The sequence below is a fragment of the Eumetopias jubatus genome, unplaced genomic scaffold, assembly GCF_037043125.1.
Source record: "Eumetopias jubatus isolate StellerSeaLion01/CBP00866 unplaced genomic scaffold, mEumJub1_p1.0 scaffold_16, whole genome shotgun sequence".
Lineage (NCBI taxonomy): Eukaryota > Metazoa > Chordata > Mammalia > Carnivora > Otariidae > Eumetopias > Eumetopias jubatus.
In genome coordinates this window covers 87,445,894-87,472,417 of record NW_028274822.1, presented here as the reverse complement: position 1 = coordinate 87,472,417, position 26,524 = coordinate 87,445,894, and the positions used below count along the sequence as shown (strand labels likewise).

At 38.6% G+C, this 26,524-nt stretch overlaps 1 protein-coding gene across 10 annotated transcripts in view; it reads left to right on the top strand.

Moving 5' to 3' along the window:
• The window catches only part of MPHOSPH9 (M-phase phosphoprotein 9), a 56,190-nt gene that overhangs the window by 2,874 nt on the left and 26,792 nt on the right, over positions 1-26,524 (top strand). For 3 of the 10 annotated variants that reach the window (XR_003607452.2, XM_028092445.2, XM_028092449.2), the window contains exons 2-13: positions 177-441; positions 2,702-2,855; positions 7,894-7,983; positions 8,195-8,715; positions 9,607-9,730; positions 13,513-13,603; positions 15,506-15,612; positions 19,059-19,184; positions 19,380-19,840; positions 20,168-20,323; positions 23,494-23,581; positions 25,141-25,356. Coding sequence is in view for 9 of the 10 variants with exons in the window: in XM_028092445.2 (XP_027948246.2) it covers positions 335-441; positions 2,702-2,855; positions 7,894-7,983; positions 8,195-8,715; positions 9,607-9,730; positions 13,513-13,603; positions 15,506-15,612; positions 19,059-19,184; positions 19,380-19,840; positions 20,168-20,323; positions 23,494-23,581; positions 25,141-25,356 (2,241 nt within the window). In the remaining variant the exon portion in view is untranslated. Of the gene's footprint in view, positions 1-176; positions 442-2,701; positions 2,856-7,893; positions 7,984-8,194; positions 8,716-9,606; positions 9,731-13,512; positions 13,604-15,505; positions 15,613-19,058; positions 19,185-19,379; positions 19,841-20,167; positions 20,324-21,356; positions 21,482-23,493; positions 23,582-25,140; positions 25,357-26,524 lie in introns of those variants that run through there. The other 7 variants (XM_028092448.2, XM_028092451.2, XM_028092450.2 and 4 more) reach the window with 7 other exon arrangements.

Below are 26,524 nucleotides of genomic sequence, written 5' to 3'. Positions count from 1 at the left end.
TTACCTATTCATCAGTTGATGGACACATGGGTTGTTTCTGCATTTGGACTATTGTAAATAATGTTGCTGTTCTTAATGTAGATTTGTTTAAAAGGATCAAGGTTCCCAAAGTAGTGAAAAGACAGTTGCTAGGTTTAGTGGCTTTTTATAGTATTTTTTCCTCCATTCATTTTCAGACTCTCTTGGGAGCTTAGGATATTTCACAGTTCTGAATGTTAGCATCTGAAAATGCCTGTAGACGATGAAGCATCTGAAGATGACTCGGATTCAGTTTCTTCAAACATTGAAAGAACCTACATTTTCCAATAAGAGAGTATAACAGTTTCTGTACACTATGGAAGATACTGATTTGGTGAAACCCTTACGAAAATCTTCATCTTCTGTAGAATCTGATATAAAAAATTCTCCCCATTCTTTTGGACTGAACTTAAATACTAATAGGTAAGAATGGGATAGATAGATTTTTTTTTTAATGTAACAACAAATCAAAATAAGCTTACTTGTGTAGTTTATCCAAGTAGTGTCGTGATTATTTGTTTTATTTAAATAATGATGACAACCCTCAAACAGGAGCTGTTCTGGGACTAGTTAAGAATAGTTTCAGGGGGGAGGCGCCTGGGTGGCTCAGTCGTTAAGCGTCTGCCCTCGGCTCAGGTCATGATCCCGGGGTCCTGGGATCGAGGCCCGCATCAGGGCTCCCTGCTCAGCAGGGAGCCTGCTTCTCCCTCTCCCCGCTTCCCACTTGTGCTTTCTCTCGCACGTGCTCTCTCTCTCGAATAAATAAATAAGATCTTTAAAAAAAAAAGAAAAAGAATAGTTTCAGCCTTTCCCTGTTTTTCATTTCTCCCACAGATAATGTACTTTTGCATGGGGAACATTGTGAAAAATAACTTTTTTTTTTTTTTAAGATTTTATTTATTTATTCGAGAGAGAGAGAGAGAGACAGAGAGTGCAAGCAGGAGGAGAGGGAGAAGCAGGCTTCCCGCGGAGCAGGGAGCCCCATGCGGGGCTCGATCCCAGGACCCTGGGATTATGACCTGAGCCGAAGGCAGACGCTTCATGACTGAGCCACCCAGGCTCCCCTTTGGTTTGTTTTTAATCAGAGCCTCATTGCTCTCATTTTGTATATAATCTGACAAACGTGATTATTAGATTTCTAAATTTCTCGTAGCTTAAAGACAGCAAAGAGGCAAAACCTGTCAGAGAGGCGACCAGCTATAATAAGCAGGTACAAGGAAGCAAAAATACAGCAGTCTGGGTCCTACTGGTAAAGGGTCAAAGGTCTTTAAACACAGTAGATCTTGAAAAAATTGTGCATAATAATAGATCTTGAAGAGATTGTGTATAATAAATAAATTCATTAATTCTTTAAAAAGTTTGTTTATTCTCTGCCCTCCTCAGGAGGAATTTAAGGCAGCTTACAAGAACATATAAAATGAGAAAGCAAGGTGAAAGGGGGGAATGTGTGTGGGAAATGGTCCAGGAGAGATGCCTGCCTTTGTAATTTGTACCCACGCACTGAAAGTTTGTTTCTTGTATCACTCGGTGGCCCCTTTGAAGAAGTCCCTTTTAGAACATAATTTGCCTGGGGGAACCTAAATGTGCCCTCCCTTTTTATTTTTTTAAGATTTTACTTAAAAATTTATTTATTTATTTGTTTGTTTATTTTATTTAAATTTTTAAAATGCAATCTCTACCCCCAACGTGGGTCTCAAACTCACCACCCCAAGATCAAGAGCCACATGCTCCACTGACTGAGCCAGCCCTGCACCCCCTAAATGTGCCCTTCTAATGAAGATTATGTAACTGAACTTGTCTCCCTTTTCATTGTGACTGGCAGTGAAATCAGTCAAATTTAGACTTATTACACAACTGTGTAACCCCTTATGGACAACATGTATGTTCTTCTTTCCCTTGAGTTTTTATTAATCTTTCTCTGATTCTATTTGTTACCATTTTTCTGTTATTTTCATCAGTGTTGTTTTTTTTTTTAATGAACTCTTTGTGAAACAATGTAGGGTATCAATAAATAAATGAAAATGACCTCTTAGACTGGAATTTGAACAGAGTTTATTGTCCTTAATTATGCTTTGTGTTTTTCTAAAGCAAATCTGAAATAACTTCCTCTCAAGTTTGGGAAAGCAGTCCTCCTGGAAAGAATCAGTGCTATTTTACACAATGAATAGTCTAAATAAGTCCTGAATATTTGCTGCTAATTTGCTTGGCACAACTTTTATTCAAAGATCGCGTAAAGATAAGCATCAGCTTATCACACCAAATTAGGGGGATCCAATTAACAAGACTTGACTGCAATTCTGGGCAGTGGAGAAAGAAACCCCGCTACAAAAAAAGGACTGTTCTTACAGTAGAGCAAAATAATCCTCTGGAATGATTTAGATTGGAGAAGCTGGACCTTTTTCTTATCGTATAGCAGAAACTTTTATTTTCTGCTGGTGCTTTGGAGTGTGCTCCAACTTCTGGAGAAGGTCTTTCTGTTGGGTTCTTTAAAAAAATAAGTGGTGTCTTTTTACTGCTATTTTCCTTTTGTGGACAAACGTGATCAGATTTTCAACAAACGAGGTACCATTAAGAAGGATTAAATATCAGTGGTTTTGTACTGCTCTGCTAAACTTGAACTGCTGAAATATTCAACACTTTGGTAGAATGAAGGAAACCATTTGAATTATTTATGTTTCAACAGAAGTAGTCCCCACCTTAGTACAAATGGGGTATCCTCTTTCTCAGGGAAGACCAGACCATCTGTAATTCAAGGTACAGTTGAAGTCTTAACCTCTTTAATGCAAGAGCTACAAAACAGTGGAAGGACTGATTCGGAACTTTGGAAAAACTGTGAGGTATCTAGTTTTGTTTTATTTGTGGAATTTTAAAAAATATATTTGTAAATGTGCCTCTAATAAACTCTAAATTATTAGAAATTGATATCCTAAAGAGCATGATTCTTATTGCTAAAGTGGTCAAGTACAGTAATTGGGGAACAACATTGAACAAATGAAAAAGATGATCAAGAGTATGTTTGAACAAATATTAGTGATTGGACACTAATTTACATTTTAAATATCAACTAAAATATTAGCTTTGTTCAGAGAAGTGAGAATTCCAAAATTATTAATATTGTTACTAATTCTAATGTTTTAAGTAACAGAATTGTTATTTTGAAAAACCTAAATCCTCTTTGAAATATTTTGAATGCTCTACTCATAAATTAAGACTTCTGTTTGTAATGCCCTATCACATTTAGTTGTGATACATTGAATTATATTGGTTTTTCAGAATTGTGTTTCTTTGGTCCATAGGTTAAACTGTGATATAAAATTTAGCAGTTAAAAGAATACATATATGTAAATTTTGTTTCACAGAATAATGCCCAAGTTAGATTTTTCCAAGGCTAGATTTGGTAATACCTTATAAAAATGTATAAAACATTATTATTATTAAATTCTTTAGGGAACAGATTTTAGTAAATGTATTTTTTATTAAATTTTTAAAAATATTTATCATACTCTTAAAACCATTATTTGTGTTATTTTCAAAATGTATAAGTGGAACGAAAGAATACCTGCTTTAAGGATTCAGTAGCAGCCGCCCCTAAGTAATTTTTTGTATTCATTATCCATAATCATTGAAGTTATAAAAATGACTGTTATTGCAGACTTTAAGAAAATTGAGTTTTTATTTATTTATTTAAAAAAAATTTTTTTTTTTAATTCATTTGAGAGAGAGCATGAGCAGGGGGAGGGGCAGAGGGAGAGGGAGAAGCGGGCTCCCCACTGAGCAGGGAGCCCTGATATGGGACTCGATCCCAGGATCCCGGGATTATGACCTGAGCCAAAGGCAGATGCTTAACCAACTAAGCCACCCAGGTGCCAAAGAAAGTTGAGTTTTAAGTTTTTACAATTTTTGTGTTTTTTCCATATAATAATCAGTATATGCTAATGCAAGAGACCTGTAAAACGAGACAATTAAAAATGGAATGTTTTGTGAAATGTTTACTTTAATATACTTATCCATTAGCTTATGAACCTGAACTAGCATGCTTTTAAAAAAAAATAAGGTATTGCTCTCCTGGCAAATTCATGTTTAACTAGAAATTGTTACTTTTAATACTTGAAATCAGCATCTTGGAATCAGAATATATTTGTGAATTTAAGATACAGATTTTTATAAGCCAGCATACCAACCAGCTATTTACACCTTGACATTTGAGCCAGTTTCTTTACACCCTTTCTCCTCATCTGTGATATAACATTATGTTTAATATTAATTGGCTACTTAATTTTTGTAATGTAGACATGTAATTGATTGTTCAGTGATTAGTTTCTTAAGATATTTCTTTGACAGAATATGAAATATCCTTCTGGTCATTTCAGTAAAGTCTCTCCAATTTATTAGTATGTTTTGTAGCATACAAAAACAAAATCCTCTGTTTTACTGTGTAGCATTTTAGGAAGAATGGGAGGGGTATGGATTGTGCAAGTCTTATTCCTGACTCTTTTCCCTGAATTTCATGTTTTCATCTCTTTTTGGAATACTAACATTTGTCTGATTTCTACCATTTGTAAGGGATTAATCTATGTTATTAAAGCAAAACGTAAAACCTTTCGTGGAGCTCAGAGCTCTGGAGATCTGATTTCTTTCTTTCTAAAACCTCTTTCCTGGAATTCTGAAGTTTATCATCACTTAAACTTGAGAAGGTTATGTATTTTGATTCATGGAAAATAAAGTTTAACACTTTTATATAGAAATACTTAAATGCTTGCTGTTGCTAATATTTCTGTGATGGTGAATTTTTAAAGCACATTATTAGCTAATTTGTCTTAATTCATTATTTTTGCATTTTAACTATTTAGCACTACTGATTATGTAAGAGTAATTATTATGTGATAGTGGTTATTGTAAGTGTACCACTTATTGAGTGTCCAAGCAGTATACTAGACACTTTTTGTCAGTGGCACTCAACCTTATTAGACCTAAAGCTCTCATTTTATAATTTTACAGTTTACTAATTTACATTTTACAGTTATATTTTACAATTTTTAAAGTAACATCAACTTAAATGAAATTCGCAGATACATCTTGCCTGTACCTACTGTAAAAACAATCATCCTCTTAACTGTGATAAAGAGGAGGAATAAAAGTTACTTATAATACAAAAGCAGGTATTTGCTCAGGCGCATCCACAGTAGAAGAAAAGTCTGGTGTTGATACGTAGATTCACTGTGAAGGCAGCAGCTATAGACATGGACTGATACAGCTGTGTTGTGCTGATGATCTAGCACTGCATTTGGTGACGTGATTTTCTGAAATGGTGACCAATTTCTGACCGAGTTCTGAAACAAACTTAACATCTTTGTAGTTGGATTCCTGGACAGTTTGATGATTTGAAAGCTGTGCAAAATATATGGTATTTTTATAATAATATAAAGTGGACCCAGGACAGTTTTTCATTGTTGGGGACCGTCCTTTGATTTGTTTCCCTGGACCCACTGAGTGCTGGTAGTGCCCTCGCTATCTTTGTGACAGCCGTGACCTCAGTTTTTCAAAATGTAGTTCCCCCCATTGGGATCGCTGCTTCACATGCATCATATTTGAATTTAAAATTTAATCCTCCCAGCCACCTATGAGGTGTTACTCTTCCCATTTTATAAATTCATAAGCACAAATGAAATTTACTTGTTGAGGACCACCACACAGGTTGTTAGTGGGGAGCTGGGAATCAGGCCTAGGATGTCAAAGCCAATGGGTTATTTACAAGGCCAGACTATAGAAACCCCTTTCAGGCTAATAGCATCAAAAGCTGTTTGCAGGGGAAGGCTTTAATGAGATGCCCAAGTCCTCTAAAAGTATGTAAAATGCAGGTCATATAATTTTAGTTAGAAATGAATTATAGTCCTTAATAATTATGTGAATAATATTTGCTGCATTATTATATTCTTAAATATGTTTATTGAAAATTAAAATACAAAATCTGACTAGGCATAACAAAATCTCTACCAATTTATATCCTGAGTAAGCTCTATTCATATCTTAAATGAGAAAATGATAATAAGGATATGATTAACGTTAAGTGTGTCACATAATAACCCATTTTTGTTTTTTTGTTGTTGTTATTTATGTTATTCTGTCATTGTTGTCATTTAGTTCTGTGTGACTAATAACTTTATCAGGTTAAAATAACTCCTAAAGTATTTAAGTTAGTATAACTTAATAAGAAAACTGTTGCCTGATTTCTTTTTTGTTTTGATTAAGATACTTCATATTATAGATAAAAAGTTGAGAAGATAAGGAACTGAATTTGATGTCGCCTACCTTATCCTGAAGTTAGTTGATTTAGAATTAATACTTCCTGTCAGTACTGCTCTGTTTCAATTTGAAGGTTTCCTTTTCCAATCCTGAGAGTTTTTACTTCCTTTGCTTTAATACTGTTATATAGCTTTCAATTTAATTCTGCTCTGTTACGGTTATTAAACTGGCTTTAATCTGAAGGGCCTCTGGAAAAAAAATCAGCTTGAAATTCACTTTTTTTTTTTTAAGTCAACTCTACCCCCAACATGGGGCTCAAGCTTATGACCCCAAGATCAAGAGTTGCATGTTCCACTGACTGAGCCAGCCAGGCGCCCCTGAAGTTCACATTTTTATACACCCACTTAGACTGTATATCTGAGTGCCCACTCTTTCCTTGGCACTGCGTCCCAGGTGCTGGAGACAGGTTAACAAAGTGAACAAACGAGATGCTCTCTGATTGTGGTAAAGGCTATGAAGGCAATACACAGGATGACGTTTAGAGAGAGAACAACCAAATGTGAGATGGTTTGGGAAACTTTGAGAAGTTAAGCTGAAATTGCAAGAAGGGCCAGAAGCCATGATAAGAGTTGGAGAGAGAACTTTCCAGGTAGAGGGTACAGTGAGGACAAAGCTTTTGAGGTGCAAGACAGTTTTGGCATGCTCAGGGAAAAGATAGAGGCCAGCGAGGCTGGTGTGCACTGAGTGAGGGGTAGAGAGGGATGAGATGAAGTTGGGAGCTGTGCATGGGCCAGATCACTCAGGGCCCTGTAAGGAATACAGGAGTGGAAAGATAATTGAATGGTTTGTAAGGGAAGCTCTTTTTCATGGTAGCTGCTTATTGTATATTATTGCATAGAGTCTGTTGCTGAAAGGACACCAGCCTTAAGACTGAATTTAGCCTCTGGACATCTCCCTGCCCCCTTTCCTGCCATGTTTTGTAGTCTGGTTGTAAGAGTACTGACTCCTTTGTCTGCTAATGGCCTTCAAAAAAAAAAGTACTGACTCCTCTTGAGAGCAAGGATGGATCAGGACCTAAAAGTGACTGAAGGGAGGGCTAAGCCAGTTCCTTTGGGCTTTCATTCCTCTCTCAGCTGTAATGCTGTCAAACACTTCAGTATCTGATTTGAAAAAGGTTCTTTTTTTTTTTTTAACTTAAATAACAAGTAAATTAGGGGTTTAAATCCCACAATTCCAAATTATTTCTTGTTTTAAGGCGTGGGATTCTTTTTTCTAAGAATTGTTTAAGAAAATCATTAGCTGTTACAAGGAAAGGAAGAAAAATTTATGACAAATATGAAGTAAACTGCCAATTCTTGATGATAGCAGAGGACATCAAATTAAGATGTCATTTGAAAACCAGGATTTACTCAGACCTTCGAATTTACCCAGACTGCAGGTTACATGAGAAAGGGGTGACCACGCCTGTGCCTTTGTATTTTTGCATTAAATACAGCTTTGTAGCTCTTTAATTCAGCTTATTCATTTTACATTAAAACTATATTTTAAAAAGGTCCTTTCCCACGGGAGGAATTTTTCTGTGAATATTACTTGAGAAATTATTTTTAACTAAAATATTTTATAATTTAATAGACCAGGTGGTTACAACTATTCAATTTGGTGGAAAAACAATGCCAACAACAGATAGTTGCCCAGCAGGAACAGTTCCACAACCAAATTCAAGTAAGTTGTTAGTTACCTTGATTCTTTTCTTTGTATTGCTAAGATTTGCAAGAGGAAGCAGTTAATACTGCATATCAGTTTGGTTTTTGAACTAAAAACGGATTCTCTTTATAGAGTAATAGCTCATATTTTTAAGCAATATTTTCATAGTATTTATGAAAGTATGATGTTTAGTATACTTTCTTACCCAGATCTATAACTTTATTTTCAGCGAATACAAGAGGAGATAAAAAATTTAGTCAAGTTACAGACCAGTAATACTTCCTGGGCTTCCTCTGATAGTTCTTTAAGCAAACAGTTATCTTCAGAAAGTCAAATGGGTTTTTTTTCTGAAAACAGTGAGAGAAATGAACCTATTATCAGTTATCCTAAGTCTACGGAACCCGAAATGCAGCAAGAAACGTCCACGTCACAACCAGACTGCAATGTGGATAGTAGCTCAGTGAGCAGTGGGTATGGTACCTTTTGTGTCTCTGAATTAAATGCCTACAAATCTAAGGACCCTCAGGAGTTCATGGAGCACACAGAAGTTTCTGAAGGACAGTTTGGAGCACCTTTGGGGCAGACGGAGTCACTTGTAGATGGTGGAAAAAACAAGAGTTTTCATATACATACCACTGAAGAGTTTTGCACATCTGTAAAGGAAGATATTTCCATTTTTCCTGGTGAATTTGAACACGATTTTCTTGGCGAAAATAAGATTTCAGAAGTATACAGTGGAAAAACAAACAGGTAAGTAGAATTTCTCCCATAATTTGAAGGGAGGTTTGCTTGTTTATTACATTTAGAATCTAGTAAAGCAAGCTCATTTTTGAGTATGATAAAATGAGACGTATTTGAACACTTAGCAGCTTTACCAAAGTCTTGTATTTATTGCTTGTGGCAAATGGAAATAAAGGATATGATATATTACCAACATGTGACTTTCTTCCCATTTGCAATGTTGTAAGACTACTGTAACCTAAGGTGGGAGGCCTTGCCAGAAAAATACCTTTTATATTTTCTGGTCACTATAAACTTGCTGAAAATTCGAGTATAGGACTGTATCAAGAGTAGAGTTTTGTCACATATGTGCATATAATTTGAAACCAAACATCATACATGAGTATATTCAATTTAATGCTTTTTGTATATGAGGAACTTTTGTAAGCTTAATGACAACTGTGGCTGGATGTTTGTAAAGCAAATAATCATTTAAAATTATGTCATTTATCCTAAATGTTCAGTTTTATATCTCTAAAATGTATCCTCTAAAATAAGTGTTCAGCTATAGCAACAGATCTTGTGTACCTATAAGTATAATTACTAGTCCTCGCGAATAAAGAAGACTTTGCTGTAGGGATATATTGAGTACTTGAATGGGCCACTGTGATCAGTTTTGTTCTACTCTATGGCTACGGCTGTATGTATTACTAATCACCGTTAGTTTTTTTGTTCACTTTACCTTTGGTAATAAAAAACTGTAAAAAGAAATTTAGGTGAATCAATAAAAATCCATCTTTTCTCTGCTATTAGAAAAACAACTCAAAGCATTTTCCACTGACTAGTATCCACTAGTGTTTAGTTTTATGTGTGAAGAACAGCATCTAAAGAGAATACTTTTGGTTTTCTCTTTTTGAATAGTAAATCTGTAACATCATGGGCACAAAAGCTGAAGCAGAACCAACCAAAGAGAGCACTTACAGAAGACGGGTGTTCAAAATCTATGCAAGGAAATGAGCAAGCCAAGAAGTCACCAGTTGAGAAAGTAGGTGATAAGTCACTTTACTCTGGCATGCCTCAGCTACTGATAATTTTTTTTTTAAGATTTTATTTATTTATTTATTTTGACAGCGAGACAGACAGCAAGAGAGGGAACACAAGCAGGGGGAGTGGGGGAGGGAGAAGCAGGCTTCCCGCTGAGCAGAAAGCCTGACGTGGGGCTCGATCCCAGGACCCTGGGATCATGACCTGGGTCGAAGGCAGACGCTTAACGACTGAGCCACCCAGGCGCCCCAGCTACTGATAATTATGTGGAGTTTATACTACATGCTCATCAACATAAGTTTTTTGCCCTTTCTTTTGTGGTATTAATTTGTTCCATTGACCTATCAGCCTTTAGGAGTCTCAGAGGATTGGAAACAATGATTTGCTCTAAGTATTGGTTCTTTAGTAGTCTGCAAATCAAAACTAATGAGGGATAAAGTACTATAAAAAGTGAAAACCATGTTGTAAAGGTCCTAATTGTCTTTGTACTGCAACTGTTTACATTTAGCCAGAGAGTAATCCATTTAACTTTTTTTTAAGCCCTCAAATAATTTGTATTACTGTTAAGTTGTAAGAAGTAGTATTATATGTGTGAATGCTTCAAGACAACTCTGAATTTATAATCCAAATTGTGAGAGATTACGTGTTTAAATTCTCTGTGGCCCTTTTGTTAATCTAGCAGCTGTTTTTGTTAGAGTTACAGATATTCAGTAAATTTTAAACATCTTTGAAGCCCTTTTGGCTTAAATTTTCGTAGAGTAACATTGTTTAGTATAATTCATTGAAATTGCAAAATCCGGTCTCTGCAAACTTGATACCTTTAGAAATTGGCCACTTCTTGATCATCGTAAACATGGTCTTTCCATCATCCTATGAAAAAAATTAAATAGAAGTCATAAGAACACAATCCCTCAGCCTTCCTAAGGCACTGTTCTTTTTTCTTCCAGTAAGTTTTCATTTTTCAGCCTGTGATACTTAGCCTTCTTCATATTACTGTTCTTGAACGTATTCCGATTTGTGTTCAGAAGGGAAGTGAGGGTGCAGAAAGCTGAGGGGGGGCCGTCAAGCCTCCAAGATCTGCAAGCGCCCTGTAGTATTGCATTCATAGTACTGTTCTTTTGTGTTTTTTTTTAAGATTTTTTTTTTTTTTTTTGAGAGAGAGTGCAGGAGAGGGGGTAGGGTCAGAGGGAGAAGCAAACTCCCCACTGAGCAGGGTGTCCGATGAGGGACTCAATCCCGGGACTCCAGGGTCATGACCTGAGCTGAAGGCAGTCGCCCAACCATCTGAGCCACCCAGGCGCCCAGTACTGTTCTTTTGAACCCATGTGCCATCAGGATGCTATATCCTTGAATGGTATTTGGAGATGGGGGTGAAAGTTGCTTTTTTCTTTGGATTAGGTTGGCAGAAAAAGAAAATGTCTTTCTTTCTTTATTTTTAAAGATTTTATTTGAGAGAGAGAGACAGCAGGGGGAGGAGAAGAAGCAAACTCCCTGCTGAGTCACCCAGGCACCCCTCCATTTATTATTATTATTATTTTTTAAAGATTTTCTTTATTTGACAGAGACACAGCGAGAGAGGGAACACAAGCAGGGGGAGTGGGAGAGGGAGAAGCAGGCTTCCTGCGGAGCAGGGAGCCGGATGCGGGACTCGATCCCAGGACCCTGGGATCATGACCTGAGCCGAAGGTAGACGCTTAACGACTGAGCCACCCAGGCGCCCCTCCATTTATTATTTTAGAGAGCCAGAAAGAGCAAGTGCATGCACAGGCACTAGAGCGCTGGGGGAGGGGCAGAGGGAGAGGGAGAGAATCTCAAGCAGAATCTGCTCTGAGCTTGGAGCCTGATGTGGGACTTGATCCCAGGACTCTGAGATCATGACCTCAGTCAAAACCAAGAGTAGGATGCTCAACCGACTGTGCCACCCAGGTGCTTCTTTCCCTTTTTTTTCTTTAAAGGTGAGTGGTATTTTTGGTAGTAAATCGTTATGGGAAATAAAGTTTCTTTGATATTTGAGTTTTAAATGATTTTCGGATAATGGTAGTTGATGAACCCAAGGCCCCACACCTGAAACACATTTCTTACCTGTGTAATCCTGAATCAAATTCTGTGGATTCACCAAATTGGGACTCTATTTCATCCTTCCTCTTCTCCTGTTTTTTCTAGTTTCAGTCTAAATCAGGGAATCCTTATGGTCAGAATTCTCTTGGGATCCAATTTTCTCTTTCTACAATGGTAGTTTCTTTGGGGTGTTGGCTATTTTGAAGCACATCTTGAAATGGCTCTTGTTTAGCATAAGGATTTTCCTTGGTCCTTTGTTGGGGACAGACTTGACGTTACCATTTCCTGGGGAAGCAGGACACGGGAGTGGTTTCTTGGATGGGTGACGAGACTCTTGCTGACATCGGTGAAGGTCCCTGTGCCAGGTGTGGGACAACTTCTTGGGAAGGAGTTCTCATTGCTCCATACTTTTCTTTCTCATTAAACGCGAGGCCTGGTGTGCTCAGTAATGTGGCAGCAGCCGGGCAAGGGGAGGCCCCCGCCGGGCAAGGGGAGGCCCCCGCCCACCGCTGGGTCAGCTGAGTGCGTTCAGGTTGGCACCGCCAGACTGGGAAGCGGACAAAATATGTTACTCGGTATTTTTCACTTAGCCTTCTGCTGTCAGCTTTTTCTGGCCTGTTCAGTACTGAGACTTGACAGAAATTTGAATTTCTGTCAAGGTAGGAATTTTAGAAGAGACAAAAGATGACCTAGGAATTTCTCATTTGATGAACGAGGGACTGAGTGGTGCCTTAGGAGGCTGAGATGAAAACTCCTCCATGGTAGGTGGAGTGCTGTCACCTCAGTATCCTTTTACTTTTGCTGTGGGTCCCCAGATGATTGTAAGCAAATGCAACTTAAATACCTTTTAACAGGAATTAAAAGTTTGATGGTGGTGGAACTGATAAGAAAAATTCTGATAAAAATATTTCTGTTTGCAAACAGAGATTTCTTGTGACAACGCCAGAGATACTGTGAGGAGCAGTTAGCTCAGAATTTTTATTAGAATTGATGATAAGCAAGCATTTTGAGCCTTTTCTGGGATTAGTAACCAGTTGCCTATCTGTAAGACACAGTTTACTACTTGAAGTTCATATAGATTACTGAATGCCATTTTCAGAGTTTGAATTATTGTACTTTTTTTTCTTAAAAATTTTATTTATTTGACAGAGAGAGACACAGTGAGAGAGGGAACATAAGCAGGGGGAGTGGGAGAGGGAGAAGCAGGCTTCCTGCCGAGCAGGGAGCCTGATGCGGGGCTCGATCCCAGGACCCTGGGATCATGACCTGAGCCGAAGGCGGATGTTTAACGACTGAGCCATCTAGGCGCCCCCAAATTATTGTACTTTTAATAATAAAAATGAATTGTTAGGGCTTTCACATTAATTTTTACACTAAATGACTTTAATTCCAGGCACTTTGAATTTCTTTTGGCTGTAGCTGGCAAATTATAAATACATTTCATTTTGAACTCATTAAGTAGCTCCAGGTGCCAGTGTTCTTCTGGTTCTGCAGAACCAAAATAAACTTTTATAAACACACAGGAAAAGAAAATCCTCCACGGTTAATTCCTATCATTTTGCATTCTTGTAATCATGGGGAAAACCAGGCTTTCTTACTTCTTCATGAACCCTCTGAGACTTTCTCTACACTGGGGTTTAACACCTGGCTCTCATTCCTTGGGTCAGCAGTTTGTGCCTAATGATTTTCAGCTGTCAACTAATAGTTTTCTCTCTTGCCTTGTAGTCTAATTTCACTGCTGCTAAGCATCCTCATGCTTTTTACCTCAATAAACCAGATGAGAGTCCAAATTCTTGGATGTCTGATTCAGGAACAGGTATGATACTTATTTTTTTATAACAACTTATCTGCATTTCTAATAGGAAGATAATTCTATACAGTGTAGTAGAGGGGTTTCTGTAAATCTGTTGTGTGTTGTGTTGTGCCTCTGCTAAGTCTGATTTCCTTACTTGCATTAATTTGTGTTACACATTCTGTAAAGATAGATGGAAAAATACTTTTACAGTTATTTCAAACAGTTGCAGAAGTCATCTCAGCATTTTCCAGGTGCTCCAGAATGAATTAAGAAATTCAAACCCTTTGTGAACCATTCTTTACTCTCCATGGTAAGCTTATTTTAGTTTCAATGATGTAACATACTGATTCTACCCCCCCCCCCCCCCCGCCTGCACAATCCCACATCCAGTTTGTCAGGATGAATTAGCACTGCAGGCTGAAAATTGCCAGAACTGAACCACCGTCATGCTCTCACCCTCAGACAGCTCCCATCACCTGTCACCTGGGGTTCTGCAGCTTCCTGCCCAGCCTCTCTGCCCTCACCCTGGCACTCTTCCATCTGTTCCTAACACAGTAGCCTCTAGGATCCTTGTTAAAGCTAGGTCAGATCATGTGAATCCTCTGCTCAAAACCCTGCTGTGCTCTTTCCCTCAGAAGAGCAGCCAGAGTCTTTATAGGCACCCACAGGCCCAGCAAGATCTAGTCTTGCTCTGTTTGACCTCATTTTCTGCTATTCCCTTTCTCTGCTTCAGCAGAGAGGCTGTTCGCTTAAATGTGCCAGATATTTTTTTTTTTTAAGATTTTATTTATGGGGCACCTGGGTGGCTCAGTCGTTAAGCGTCTGCCTTCGGCTCAGGTCATGATCCCAGGGTCCTGGGATCGAGGCCGGCATCGTGCTCCCTGCTCCGCGGGGAGCCTGCTTCTCCCTCTCCCACTCCCACTCCCCCTGCTTGTGTTCCCTCTCTGCCTGTCTCTCTCTCTGTCAAATAAATAAAATCTTTAAAAAAAAAGATTTTATTTACTTATTTGACAGAGAGAGACAGGCAGAGAGGGAACACAAGCAGGGGGAGTGGGAGAGGGAGAAGCTCCCTGCTCCGCGGGGAGCCCGACGCCGGCCTCGATCCCAGGACCCTGGTGTCATGACCTGAGCCGAAGGCAGACGCTTAACGACTGAGCCACCCAGGTGCCCCGATACGTTCTCCTTTTAGAGCTTCTGCTTTGCTGCTTCCTATATTTGAGATGTTCCCCCCACCTCTTATATAGGGGATCTCCCTCATACATGGCTAAAATGCTTTTACTCTATCTTGTTACCTTGCAGTGAGCCAACCTTGAGCACCCCTCCACACACACTACATATTCCGTTTTACCTGATTTTTAAATCTTAACTATTAGGGTGCTTACCACCTTCTAACCTACTGGATATACCTTGTGATTTGTTTACTGTTCATGTCTCACATTTCCTGCTCCCCAGCCTGGCACAGAAAACACTCAATATATATTTGAACCGTTGAATTCTTTATATTGCTTTTTCTGTACTGCTCATAAAGAAATTGTTGTCTTTTAAGAGATATATTTTAGATTGCACTAGTTTATCTTGACTTTTCTTAAGTTTTTTTTTTTTTTAATAAAGTCTACGCCCAACGTGGGGTTGAACTCACAACCCTGAGATCAAAAGTCACATACTCTATCACCTGAGCCGGCCAGGCGCCCCATATCTTGCCTTTTAATAATATATTTCAGTTTTAAATATTTGGATCATTAAATTAGAACTCTTACATGGTAAGGCAATTAAGAGTCTATGCCATCAAAATTCAACTTCCCATATAGACCTAAAACTAGTAACTTCCCATATTTAATTTTCTTTAAGTAGAAATAAGTTTTCCTAGAAAGCATTTTTGTTCTCTGTCCTCAGTCTTCTATTCTGTATATTTGTGTGCGATAGGACTGACTTATTGGAAGCTGGAAGAGAAGGACATGTATCACTCTTTGCCTGAGACTCTAGAGAAGACGTTTGCACCGGCCTCCTCCACAGATAGGTCCCCAAGCCAGGTAATTTAAAAACACATTGTGTGTGGGTGTTTGCATTATACAATTGTAGTTAAGTATGCCATTTCATTATGAATTTTGTGTTTTCCAATTTCTGATATACTAAAGAAAGCCTGGGCTTTAAGTTATACCTGCTTTCAAATTGGGTCTCTCATTCATTGCCTTATATGATCATAGGAAAGTTACTTAAGAGTAGAATTAAAAATGTCCAGTTAATGTGTTGCAAATTTAAATGAGATGATTTTGTGCCTACTGTTCTAAATATAGTAGGTCTGCAGACAACCACTTCTGCTGTTCCTACACCTGGTTTTGATTCTCCATCCTATTATGCCTTCCTGCTAATCCATTTGTATCATAATTTTGAGTATTTTAATTTTGTAGTAATTTTCTTTGAGCAAGAAATGTAAATATTTTCTTTGCTTCAGAACAACGAAATAAAACTACCGAGCTTGTGTACATCCATGTACATATCTCACTTCAGTCTTTTGGTCAGGTGGTGAGAAAGTAGTTTGGGGAAAAGGAGAGATTACAATGAAAGTAACCAGGAGAGCTGTAAGCCTGAGTGACCGGCATCAGCAGGGCAGAGGGCATACATATCAGCATACACATCAGATTCCCACAATGGGGCAGAAACCAGCATCCCATCCTTCAGGAAAGGAGTGAAAAAGAGAGAGAAACACAGAGGAAGACTGAGGAGTGACACTCTGAGCCGCCGGAAGGCTTGGTGGGCTTCATGATGACAGGGCTCACTGTGTGTATGACATTATCTGCACCATCAGTAAATGAATACTGTATTTTGGTGATTCTAAGATACTGTCACCTTTAAGACTTCCTGTTTCATATTCGAACCCAGCAAAAAGGACCAAGAGAGCACTGATACAGTAGAATTTATATTTTATTCTTATTGAAAGAGCTTGTAGACTAATTAAACATTGATTTTTATCAAAGAACTCTTATACACACTTAAAAAGGACGTTATAAGTGAAATAAGTCTGTTAAAACTTCTTCACCTACAGAGGCTTACACTCTTTTCAACTCTGTGTTAGTTTCTGTGTTTTTCCACATACTGTTTTCCTTGAGCCATCAAGAGCTTTGAGGATTTGACATTCTTTAAAAAAGGCGGAAAGGCCTTGGTGCTGAGTTTTTACCTGGCTTAGTGGTTATGTAGAACTGGCCTGTGTTTGGCTCCCAGATGGGGGAACATTGCTTAAACATATAGGATTCACCGTCCCTTAAATATTGGTTCTCAGGGGTTCAGGTGTAGTCTCTAGGATTTTCTTCCAGACTGTTGACACCTGTTTGGCCAATTTTGATGTCTTCGACAATTTGCTCATGAGCAGGTAATGACAATTATGTCACAATTGCTACTTGACTGGAAGCAGCGTAAGATGCTGTTAATTACAAGAGGCATCCTCACTTCAGAGATGTTAAAATATGAAAAGAAATCATAGAAGTGGAAAATGTGAAAAATGGTTCCTTGTACTACGGTGAGCTCTAAATAGAGGAATTGCAACTGCTCACCCAAACCACCAGGCAGGTATTCCTCAGGCTCAAGGCCACATCCGGAGTGCTCTGCTTGTTACAGGCTGGAAGTCTTGAAAGGGCCTTTAGGTTTTTGGTATATAAAAAGTAAAATTCCACAGTAGAATTACAGAAATTATGAATTTTAAGGGTGTACATTCAACAAATTAATGCCTTTAATGCACACACAAAAAGTTTTTTTTTTTTTTAAGATTTTATTTGAGAGAGAGGGAGTCTGAGAGTCATGAGCAGGGGGACTGGCAGAGGCAGAGGGACAGGCAGACTCCCCACTGAGCCTGGGGACCTCCCCCCAGCCCCCCACGTGGGGCTCCATTCCAGGACCCTGAGATCATGACCAGAGCTGAAGTCAGACGCTTAATGGACTGAGCCACCCTGGTGCCCCCATGCACACACAAAAAGTTTGATCATCTTATTCACAAGCTAGTTATAGGGTTTATTTAAAAAATATTTGTGGGTATTCTGCAGTCTGTGTAGGGTCTGGAAATTGGACACCAATTTAAAGCTACATGTAAATGTATTCTTTCAATGCTTTCAGTGTATCTCTTGCTGAATCTATAATCTTTTTTTTTAAGATTTTATTTGTTTATTTGAGACAGCGAGAAAGCGAGAGCACATGAGAGGGGGGAGGGTCAGAGGGAGAAGCAGACCCCCCCCCGCTGAGCGGGGAGCCCGATGCGGGACTCAATCCCGGGACTCCAGGATCATGACCTGAGCCGAATGCAGTCGCTTAACCAACTGAGCCACCCAGGCGCCCAAATCTATAATCTCATTTAAGAGAACGTCCACAGTTTAAATTTGAGGTCCAGGGTTAAATGGTCCACTGTCTTGCCCTACAATACATCCCACCTTGAAATAATTTAAGGCTGAGGCTTTAATGTTTGGAGCTTAGACCTCTTCGTAACATTCCCAGTGTGGCAGAGCACTGATTTCAGGCTGTAGAAATTAGGGTCATATCTTCTTATGAGTTTTTAAAAGGGGCTTATTTCCATAGGGTAACTTGTTTCTTAACCCTTTTTTTTTTTGTCTGCCAACTCTTAAAAAAATAGGAAGGGGGGGCGCCTGGGCGGCTCAGTTGGTTGAGCGTCCAACTCTTGATTTCGGCTCAGGTCATGACCTCAGGGTCCTGGGATTGAGCCCCATGTGGGGGGCGGGGCGGGGGGGTCCTTCGCTCAGTGGGGAGTCTGTTTGAGGATTCTCTCCCCCTCTGCCCCTCCCCCTGCTTGTGTGCGTGTGCTCACTCCTCCCTCTAAAATAAATAAACCTTTAAAAAAAATAGGAGGGCGCCTGGGTGGCTCACTTGGTTGGGCGACTGCCTTCGGCTCAGGTCATGATCCTGGAGTCCCGGGATCGAGTCCCGCATCGGGCTCCCTGCTCGGCGGGGAGTCTGCTTCTCCCTCTGACCCTCTTCCCTCTCGTGCTCTCTCTCTCTCTCAAATAAACTCTCTCTCAAATAAATAAAAAATCTTAAAAAAAAAAGGAAAATAACTATATAGATACCCGTATACCTGTCTTCTTGAGTCATATGATACTAATTTAGCCAGAAGTCTTCTCTTCCTGCTTTGGGCATTCATGATGAAGTCTTTTCTTACCTCAAAACTTGATTTTTATCTTGAGTAGGGGGCACTACCAAAGTCTTTTGTTCTTTAGACATATTCTTAGGCTACTAAATAACTTAGGTTCAGATTATCACCTTAGTATTTATTGTTAGGGGATATTAATTTTTTTCATTCTGAGGAAGACTCATAATTAACAGGTAATGACTTCTAAATTTGTTTTATAAGTCCGAAAGTCTAGAGTCTCAATTCATTTAAAATCTTTCAAAAATCTTTTTGTGGTGCTGATCTTGATATCAGTAAACTTTTTTCATCGTTGATAATACCATTTAAATTTTGTTTCATATCTTTAAGTCTAGTACTAGTAATGAGATGAAGCTACCATCACTGAAGGATATTTATCATAAAAAACAAAGGGAAAACAAGCAGTTACCTGAGAGGAATCTCACTTCTGCTTCCAACCCAAATCATCCACCAGAGGTAAATTGTCAACACTCTGCTGAGTGAAAATGAAAGATGCTTTATGGCTCTTAACTTTCATCTTAAGCTTTATTTTCCCAGGAGACCTAAAGCCTACTCTCTTAAAAACAATTTTCCCTAGGAGATCTAAAGCCTACTCAAAAACAAAGGGCAAAACTGAGGGCAAAACCTTACTGTTTTCTGTCTTATTTCTAGGTACTAACTCTAGATCCAACGTTACACATGAAGCCAAATCAGCAGATTTCAGGGATTCAACCACAAGGCTTTTTGAATGCCCTTGATGACAGAATATCCTTTTCACCAGACTCTGTTCTAGAACCTAGTATGTCTAGTCACTCTGACATAGACTCATTTTCACAAGCAAGTAATATCGCTTCTCAGTTACCTGGATTCCCAAAATATCCTTCAAATACAAAAGCTTCACCAGTGGACTCTTGGAAAAATCATGGATTCCAAAATGAAAGTAGGACCAGTTCCACGTTTCCTTCAGTTTATACTATTACTAGTAATGACATCTCAGTGAACACTATAGATGAAGAAAACACTGCCATAGTAACCTCAGCCTCAGTCAGTCAGTCCCAGCTTCCAGGGACAGTCAACAGTGTCCCAGAATGCATTTCCTTGGCTTCCCTGGAAGATCCTGTGATGTTGTCCAAGTATGTATTCAGTGCATGGCTTGTAATGTTAATCGATTTTGTATGACGTCTGCTTGAATGATGAAAATGATTTTTATTGACCTTCCCTAATGTATAAAATCTTAGAGATACAGCATTTTTAAGGTAGGACATCTAAAAATTAATGTACGTCTTTCTTTTTTTGCTTAATTAGTTGTCAACGTGTGTATTAATCTATTATGTTTTATGTGGGTGCGCAGAGGAAAAAGGCTGTACTTTTGCTTATGAGAGATTGTGTTCTTGGTTTCTCTTGTGGGATAGAGAGTGAGTAAATGCTCTCCTAAAACATTTTTTTGCCCTCAACAACAGAATTAGGCAGAACCTGAAGGAAAAGCATGCTCGACACATAGCAGATCTTCGAGCTTATTATGAATCAGAAATAAATAGTTTGAAACAGAAACTGGAGGCAAAGGAAATTTCTGCAGTTGAAGATTGGAAGAAAACGAACCAAATTCTTGTAGACAGGTAAAATTTATAATTCAACTATGAAGTTAGTGTTTCTCGAACTTGGATATGTTATTTTTTCCAAGTATACTATATTGTGATAAAAGAGTTTGAAAACATGTTTTAGATTTGAAAATCTTAACAGATATATTTGCCTAAGTAATTATTTTTATAGGTTTGAACCAACCTTATATAGCACACTGGTAGCTGACATGAGGGCATTTGTTTCATACAGATAAAATACTAAAATAGTTGAGCAGATTTTGTATATTTAAAGGAATGTCATTTATGGGTGGATTAGAACACTATGGACAGATTTCCTAAGAAATCTCTGACTAACGTCCTTGAGCAGTCCTCAATCTTTTCTAAACCCAGATTTCACATAACTTAATCCAGACACTCATGAACCTGTGGAAGCAATTATCCTGCTGAAAAAAGAAACCAACATGGAAACACAGGGGACAATTACGTTAAGGATAGCCGAATACCTGTTGGAGAGAGAGAATCATTAACAAAATTCGATGCTCTAACTGTAATAACAGCATATTTGCTTCATATTTTACATTTAAATGGGACTTAAACAGATTGAAAACTGCTGAGGTTGATATAGCAGCAAAGAATTGTTCTCTAAGGCAGACAAAGACAAAGCCCCTTGAGAAAAGATTAGGAGGGAACTGAAATCATCTGGTCCAGTTAATAGTTTAACTTGCAGAATTCTAGGTAAACTAGCCTTTATACTAGCTTGCTGTTTCTGTGGTAGTTAACAGGCTGTCTTATTCCTGGGAGTTACCGCAGCTTTTGCTGCTGGGGTAGGCCTGGGTGGTAGTGGTAAAGAGCAGTAGTTTGAAAAAAGCCAGAAAGAAGCCAGGTTTAGGTTTTCTAGGATAAAAGGAAAAGAGTAGCTGGCAGGCTAGGGGAAGTCGGTTCTTGTTTTTTTTGTTGTTGTTTTTAAGACGGCAAAGAGGACTACAGGTACTTCCTGTGGAAAACGGAAGTGTGAAAGCAGCCCCCCAGTAGGCCTCCTTAGGTTAACAACAGGCTGCCGGAGAAGGCGCCTGCGACAGGATAGCTGAGGAAAGCCCTTTTTCTGTCCGGAGGCTGCTAGAGCGGTGAGGCCGTGTAGGTGGGACGGATTGGAAGGCAGGATCGAAGGCGACAGCCGCAGGAGGGGCGTGGAAGGTGGGGTACGGAGAGCCGTCACCCGGGACTGGAGAAATGATTCACCTAAGACAAAGCCAATTTAAAGTTGTCAGCATACACATCGGGTTTTTTTCAAACTTAAAATTGCAAGTGGGAGCATCCCCCTGGTACTGCAGATGGGGCCACTGACTCATTGTGGGCCAGCTGTGCTCTCAGATTGTTCTGTCACACGGTCTCCTACCACAATCGGTGTGGTGGTAAAAATAGGAAATTATAGTTAACACACCTACACTTGACTCTTTAGTGCTCTTTCTTTCAAGAACAGTTTTTTTTTTTTTAAGATTTTATTTATTTGACAGAGAGAGAGACACAGCGAGAGAGGGAACACAAGCAGGGGGAGTGGGAGAGGGAGAAGCAGGCTTCCCACGGAGCAGGGAGCCCGATGAGGGGCTCGATCCCAGGACCCTGGGATCATGACCTGAGCTGAAGGCAGACGCTTAACGACTGAGCCACCCAGGCGCCCTCTTTCAAGAGCAGTTTCATCAGTATTTGATTTCTGCAGGGCATTAATGCACAGTGGTTAGGAGCGTGAACTCCGGAGTCACACTGACAGGTTTCAAATTCCAGTGATTGCTCACAACCCAGGAGGAATTCAGCTTCTCTGTTTTCTCATCTGTAAAATGATAATGATAGCAGTCCTAACTCATAGGACTGTGAGCATGAATGTAAAGTGCTTAACATAGACTTGGCATATAATCAGTGCCAAATAGATATTAGCTTTTATTCAGAATTCAGTAACACCAAGTCAAAATGGTAACAGAATCCTAATGTGTATTTTGTGATTTTGAGGTTCTGTGATGATTGACTTTACGAAGGTCTTTAATTATAAGAATAATACATTCATGCTAATTTGGTAAAGTACAGAGGGATGTAATATGAAAGGTCTCCCTACCCAACCTCCATGCTTACATTCCAAACTTAAGTTTTATATCTTAGAAATCATAATGCACAGATGTATATATGTTTTTTTCTATAACAGAGATCAAGCTATTTTATGCAGTCTTTGCAGTCTTCTGTATCCTGTATTTTTAAATATAATTTTTTAAAAGATTTTATTTATTTGACAGAGAGAGAGAATGAGCACAAGCAGGGGGAGCAGCAGGCAGAAGGAGAGGGAGAAGCAGGCTCCCCGCTGAGCAGGGAGCCTGATGCGGGGCTCGATTACATGACCCTGGGATCATGACCTGAGCCAAAGGCAGATGCCTAACTGACTGAGCCATGCAGACACCCAAGAACTTTTTCATTTTGCAAACCTGACCCCTGTCCCCATTAAGCAACAACTCTCCAGCCTTTGGCACCCAGCATCCTACTTTCTATGAATTTGACACGTCATATGAACTTGGGAACCTTGTATAGGTGGACGTATACTTGTCCTTTTGTGTCTAGCCTATTTCACTTAGCATAGTGCCCTCAAGGTTCATCCATGTTATAGCAGGTGTTAGAATTTCATCCTTTTTTTTTTTTTTTTGAAGAAGGAGAGAGAGAGAATCTCAAGCAGGCTCTGTGCCCAGCACAGAGCCCGATGAGGGGCTTGATCTCACCAACCTGAATCAGGACCTGAGCTGAAATCAAAAGTCTGATGCTTAGCCAACTGAGCCACCCAAGCGCCCTTAGAATTTCATCCTTTTTAAAGGGCTGAATACTACTCCATTGGATGGATAAACCACACTTTGTTTATCCATTCATCCTTCTGGACATTTGGGTTGCTTCCATCTTGGCTTGTGTGCACTTTGCTGTTGTGAACATGGGTGTACAAATGTCTGTTCATATTTTAGCTTTTTTCACTTAACTATTAGGGATATTTTCATATTGTTATTTTCTCTGGAAAACAGTATCATCAGTTTTATTGGGATATATTTATTAAAATGACATCCTTAGTGTTCACTAACATTGGAGAATTTGTTTACATATTAGAGAATGAGATTTATAGCATGTTTTTAAGGGAAAGGATTTTATCTTCTAATTTTTTTGTTTGAATTTATGGTTTTTAGATGTGGCCACTTAGATAGTGCTCTGAATGAAGCTACCAGTCATGTGAGAACGCTTGAAAATAAGAATAACTTACTGGAAATAGAAGTCGTAAGTACTCTTTTGTTGTTTAGTGGCTTAATGTTAAAAGCTGAAACCTTTTTGTTAACCGAATTTTAGAGACAAATTAATAGTTTTATAAAAATATTGGCTATGTGTTTTTTTGTTGTTGTTAGGATGTCTTATTTATATTTTGAATGCTGCTGGCTTCATATGCTAGGATAAACTTTTACACTTTAAAATATTTTTTTATTGGGATATAATTTACATATCATAAAACTCACTCTTTGGAAGTGTATAATTCTGTGGTTTTTAGTATATTTGCAAACTTGTGCAACCGTCACCACAGTTAGTTTTAGAATATTTTCTCACTCAGAGAAACCCTGAATCCTTTAACTGTCAGTCTTTCCCTCCTAACTCCAAAACTCCTTCTCCCCGGTCCCTAGTAACCACTACTCTTCTTTCTCTTCTTTGGATTTGCCTATTCTGGACATTGGTGTAAATGTAATCATATATATGACCTTTTGTGTCTGGCTTCCTTCACTTAGCATGTTTTCAAGTTTTATCCATGTTGTAGCATGAATCGGTATTTCATTATTTTTTTATGGCTAAGTAACATTCCTTCTAGGGATAGACCATTTTTATCCATTCATCAGGTGATGGATGTTTTGGTTTTCATTTTTTGGATGTTATGAATGACAGTGCTATGAATATTTGTATACAAGATTTTATGTGGACTTGTGTTTTTATTTTTTTGAATGTATAACTGGAATGCATAAACTTAAATTTTTTTTCATTCATTATGAAGTTTTATTCTTCTATATGTAACTTTATAAGTAATGTTTCAATGGAAGATGCAGTTATGTTCTGTGCACTGTTTCTTTGTCTTTCTTTGATGTGTTTTTAGTTGTCTTTGTCTCCTAAACTGGAAGCTTCTTGAGGTCAGGGACTTGTCTTTCTTGCTAATCTTGTATTTCTGGCACTCTATTGCCTGGCACCTAGTGGATATTTAAGAAATGATTATTGAATGAATACTAACATATCAGATGTGTTTTGAATTCTCTCTTTTATTTTCCTAGTAAGTGAGAGAATAGGTAAGAAATGCTTTATTATTCTCTAAATATTAACATGGGGCAACAGATTCCAGCTGTGCTTTCAAAATAGTTTTCCTGATAGCCATGGTTATTTTTTTCATTAAAGTGGCCTACAAGTGAGTCCAGCATTATAATGCCTCAAACACTGGTTTTTTTGTCTATACTTCATGATAATCTCATGAAGCTGGTTTTTAAAAAAATTTATTTATTTTAAAGATTTTGTTTTTAAGTAAACTCTCTACCCAGTGTGGGGCTCGAACTTACAACCCCAGGATCAAGAGTTGTATGCCTACTGCCTAAGCCAGCCAGGAGCCCCTGAAGTTGTTATTTTAGTAGAGTAATCCTTTTTAGTCTCCATCCCAAGGCATAACAAAATATTAAATTTGTGATTCCCATTTTAGGTTTTATTTTATTACTTTTCTTTTATAGTTTAATGTCCACAATTTGTTAAGTGCTTTTGAAACATCTGTGTTTTTTAATTAAAAACAATTTATTATCTTTGTTTTTATTTTGTAGAGTGATTTCAGAGAACGCTTCAATGCAGCCAGCAATGCTTCCAAAATTTTGCAGGAACGGATTGAGGAAATGAGAATAAGTAATAAAGAAAAAGACAATACCATCATTCGACTAAAATCTCGACTGCAGGATTTAGAAGAAGCATTTGAGAATGCTTACAAACTCTCAGATGATAAAGAAGCGAGACTGAAACAAGAAAACAAAATGTTTCAAGATGTAAGTGACACATAATGGAAACTTAATGGCAGGGTAGGCTAAAAGTAATTTTAGATTTTTTTTTTTTTTAAAGATTTTGTTTATTTATTTGACAGAGAATGAGAGATAGAGAGCATGAGAGGGAAGAGGGTCAGAGAGTCAGAGGGAGAAGCAGACTCCCTGCTGAGCAGGGAGCCCAATTCGGGACTCGATCCCGGGACTCCAGGATCATGACCTGAGCTGAAGGCAGTCGCTTAACCAACTGAGCCACCCAGGCGCCCAGTAATTTTAGATGTTATACTCTTACAGGCAATTATGACTTTTTCCAAGTTTATTTTTGTGTAATGTAACTTTGCTGTAGCTGGAAATAATATACCCTCCTAATTGAGTCAGTTGGGTCTTATCTTGAAGCAGGAAGTCAGCTTTCAGAGCTGTGGTGTCACTCCCACGCCTTTTTGCCTCTAGCAGGTCAACTTTTGAGCTATCTTAAATCAAGTTCTGTGTGGCTGGATGGGTAAAATGAACCCCATTTAGAATAGGTTTGATTGAATATTTTCACTTTGCTATAATGTCACTTAAAATTTGGATTTGTAGGGGCGCCTGGGTGGCTCAGTCGTTAAGCGTCTGCCTTCGGCTCAGGTCATGATCCCAGGGTCCTGGGATCGAGCCCAGCTTTGTGCTCCCTGCTCCGCGGGAAACCTGGTTCTCCCTCTCCCACTCCCCCTGCTTGTGTTCCCTCTCTCGCTCTGTCTCTCACTGCCAAATAAATAAATAAAATCTTAAAAAAAAAAAAATTTGGATTTGTATAACATTGAGACTGCTTTGGGTTTGGGGTTGTATATCTTTTTTCTCAGGTTTTTCTTGATATCCTTTGTCATGGTACATAAAAAAAATCTGCAAGTATTTCAGCTGTTGAATTTTCTTCCTGATAGCTTTAGATTATTGTTGCTTTGATTTTTGTTATTGCTGTTGTTGCTTTGATTTTTTACATTTATTTTTATGAAGGTAATACATGCAAATGGTTTAAATAGGCAAATCTCAAATGAAAAACGGCAGTCTTTTCCACCTCCCCGCTACCTTGGTGTCCCCTACCTTAGAAGCCCTTACTATCAGCTCTTTTAGCGGTTTCTTCTAGCATTTTTCTCCATGTTTCTATGTAACAAACTTATATTGTTCTTTCTTTTCTCCC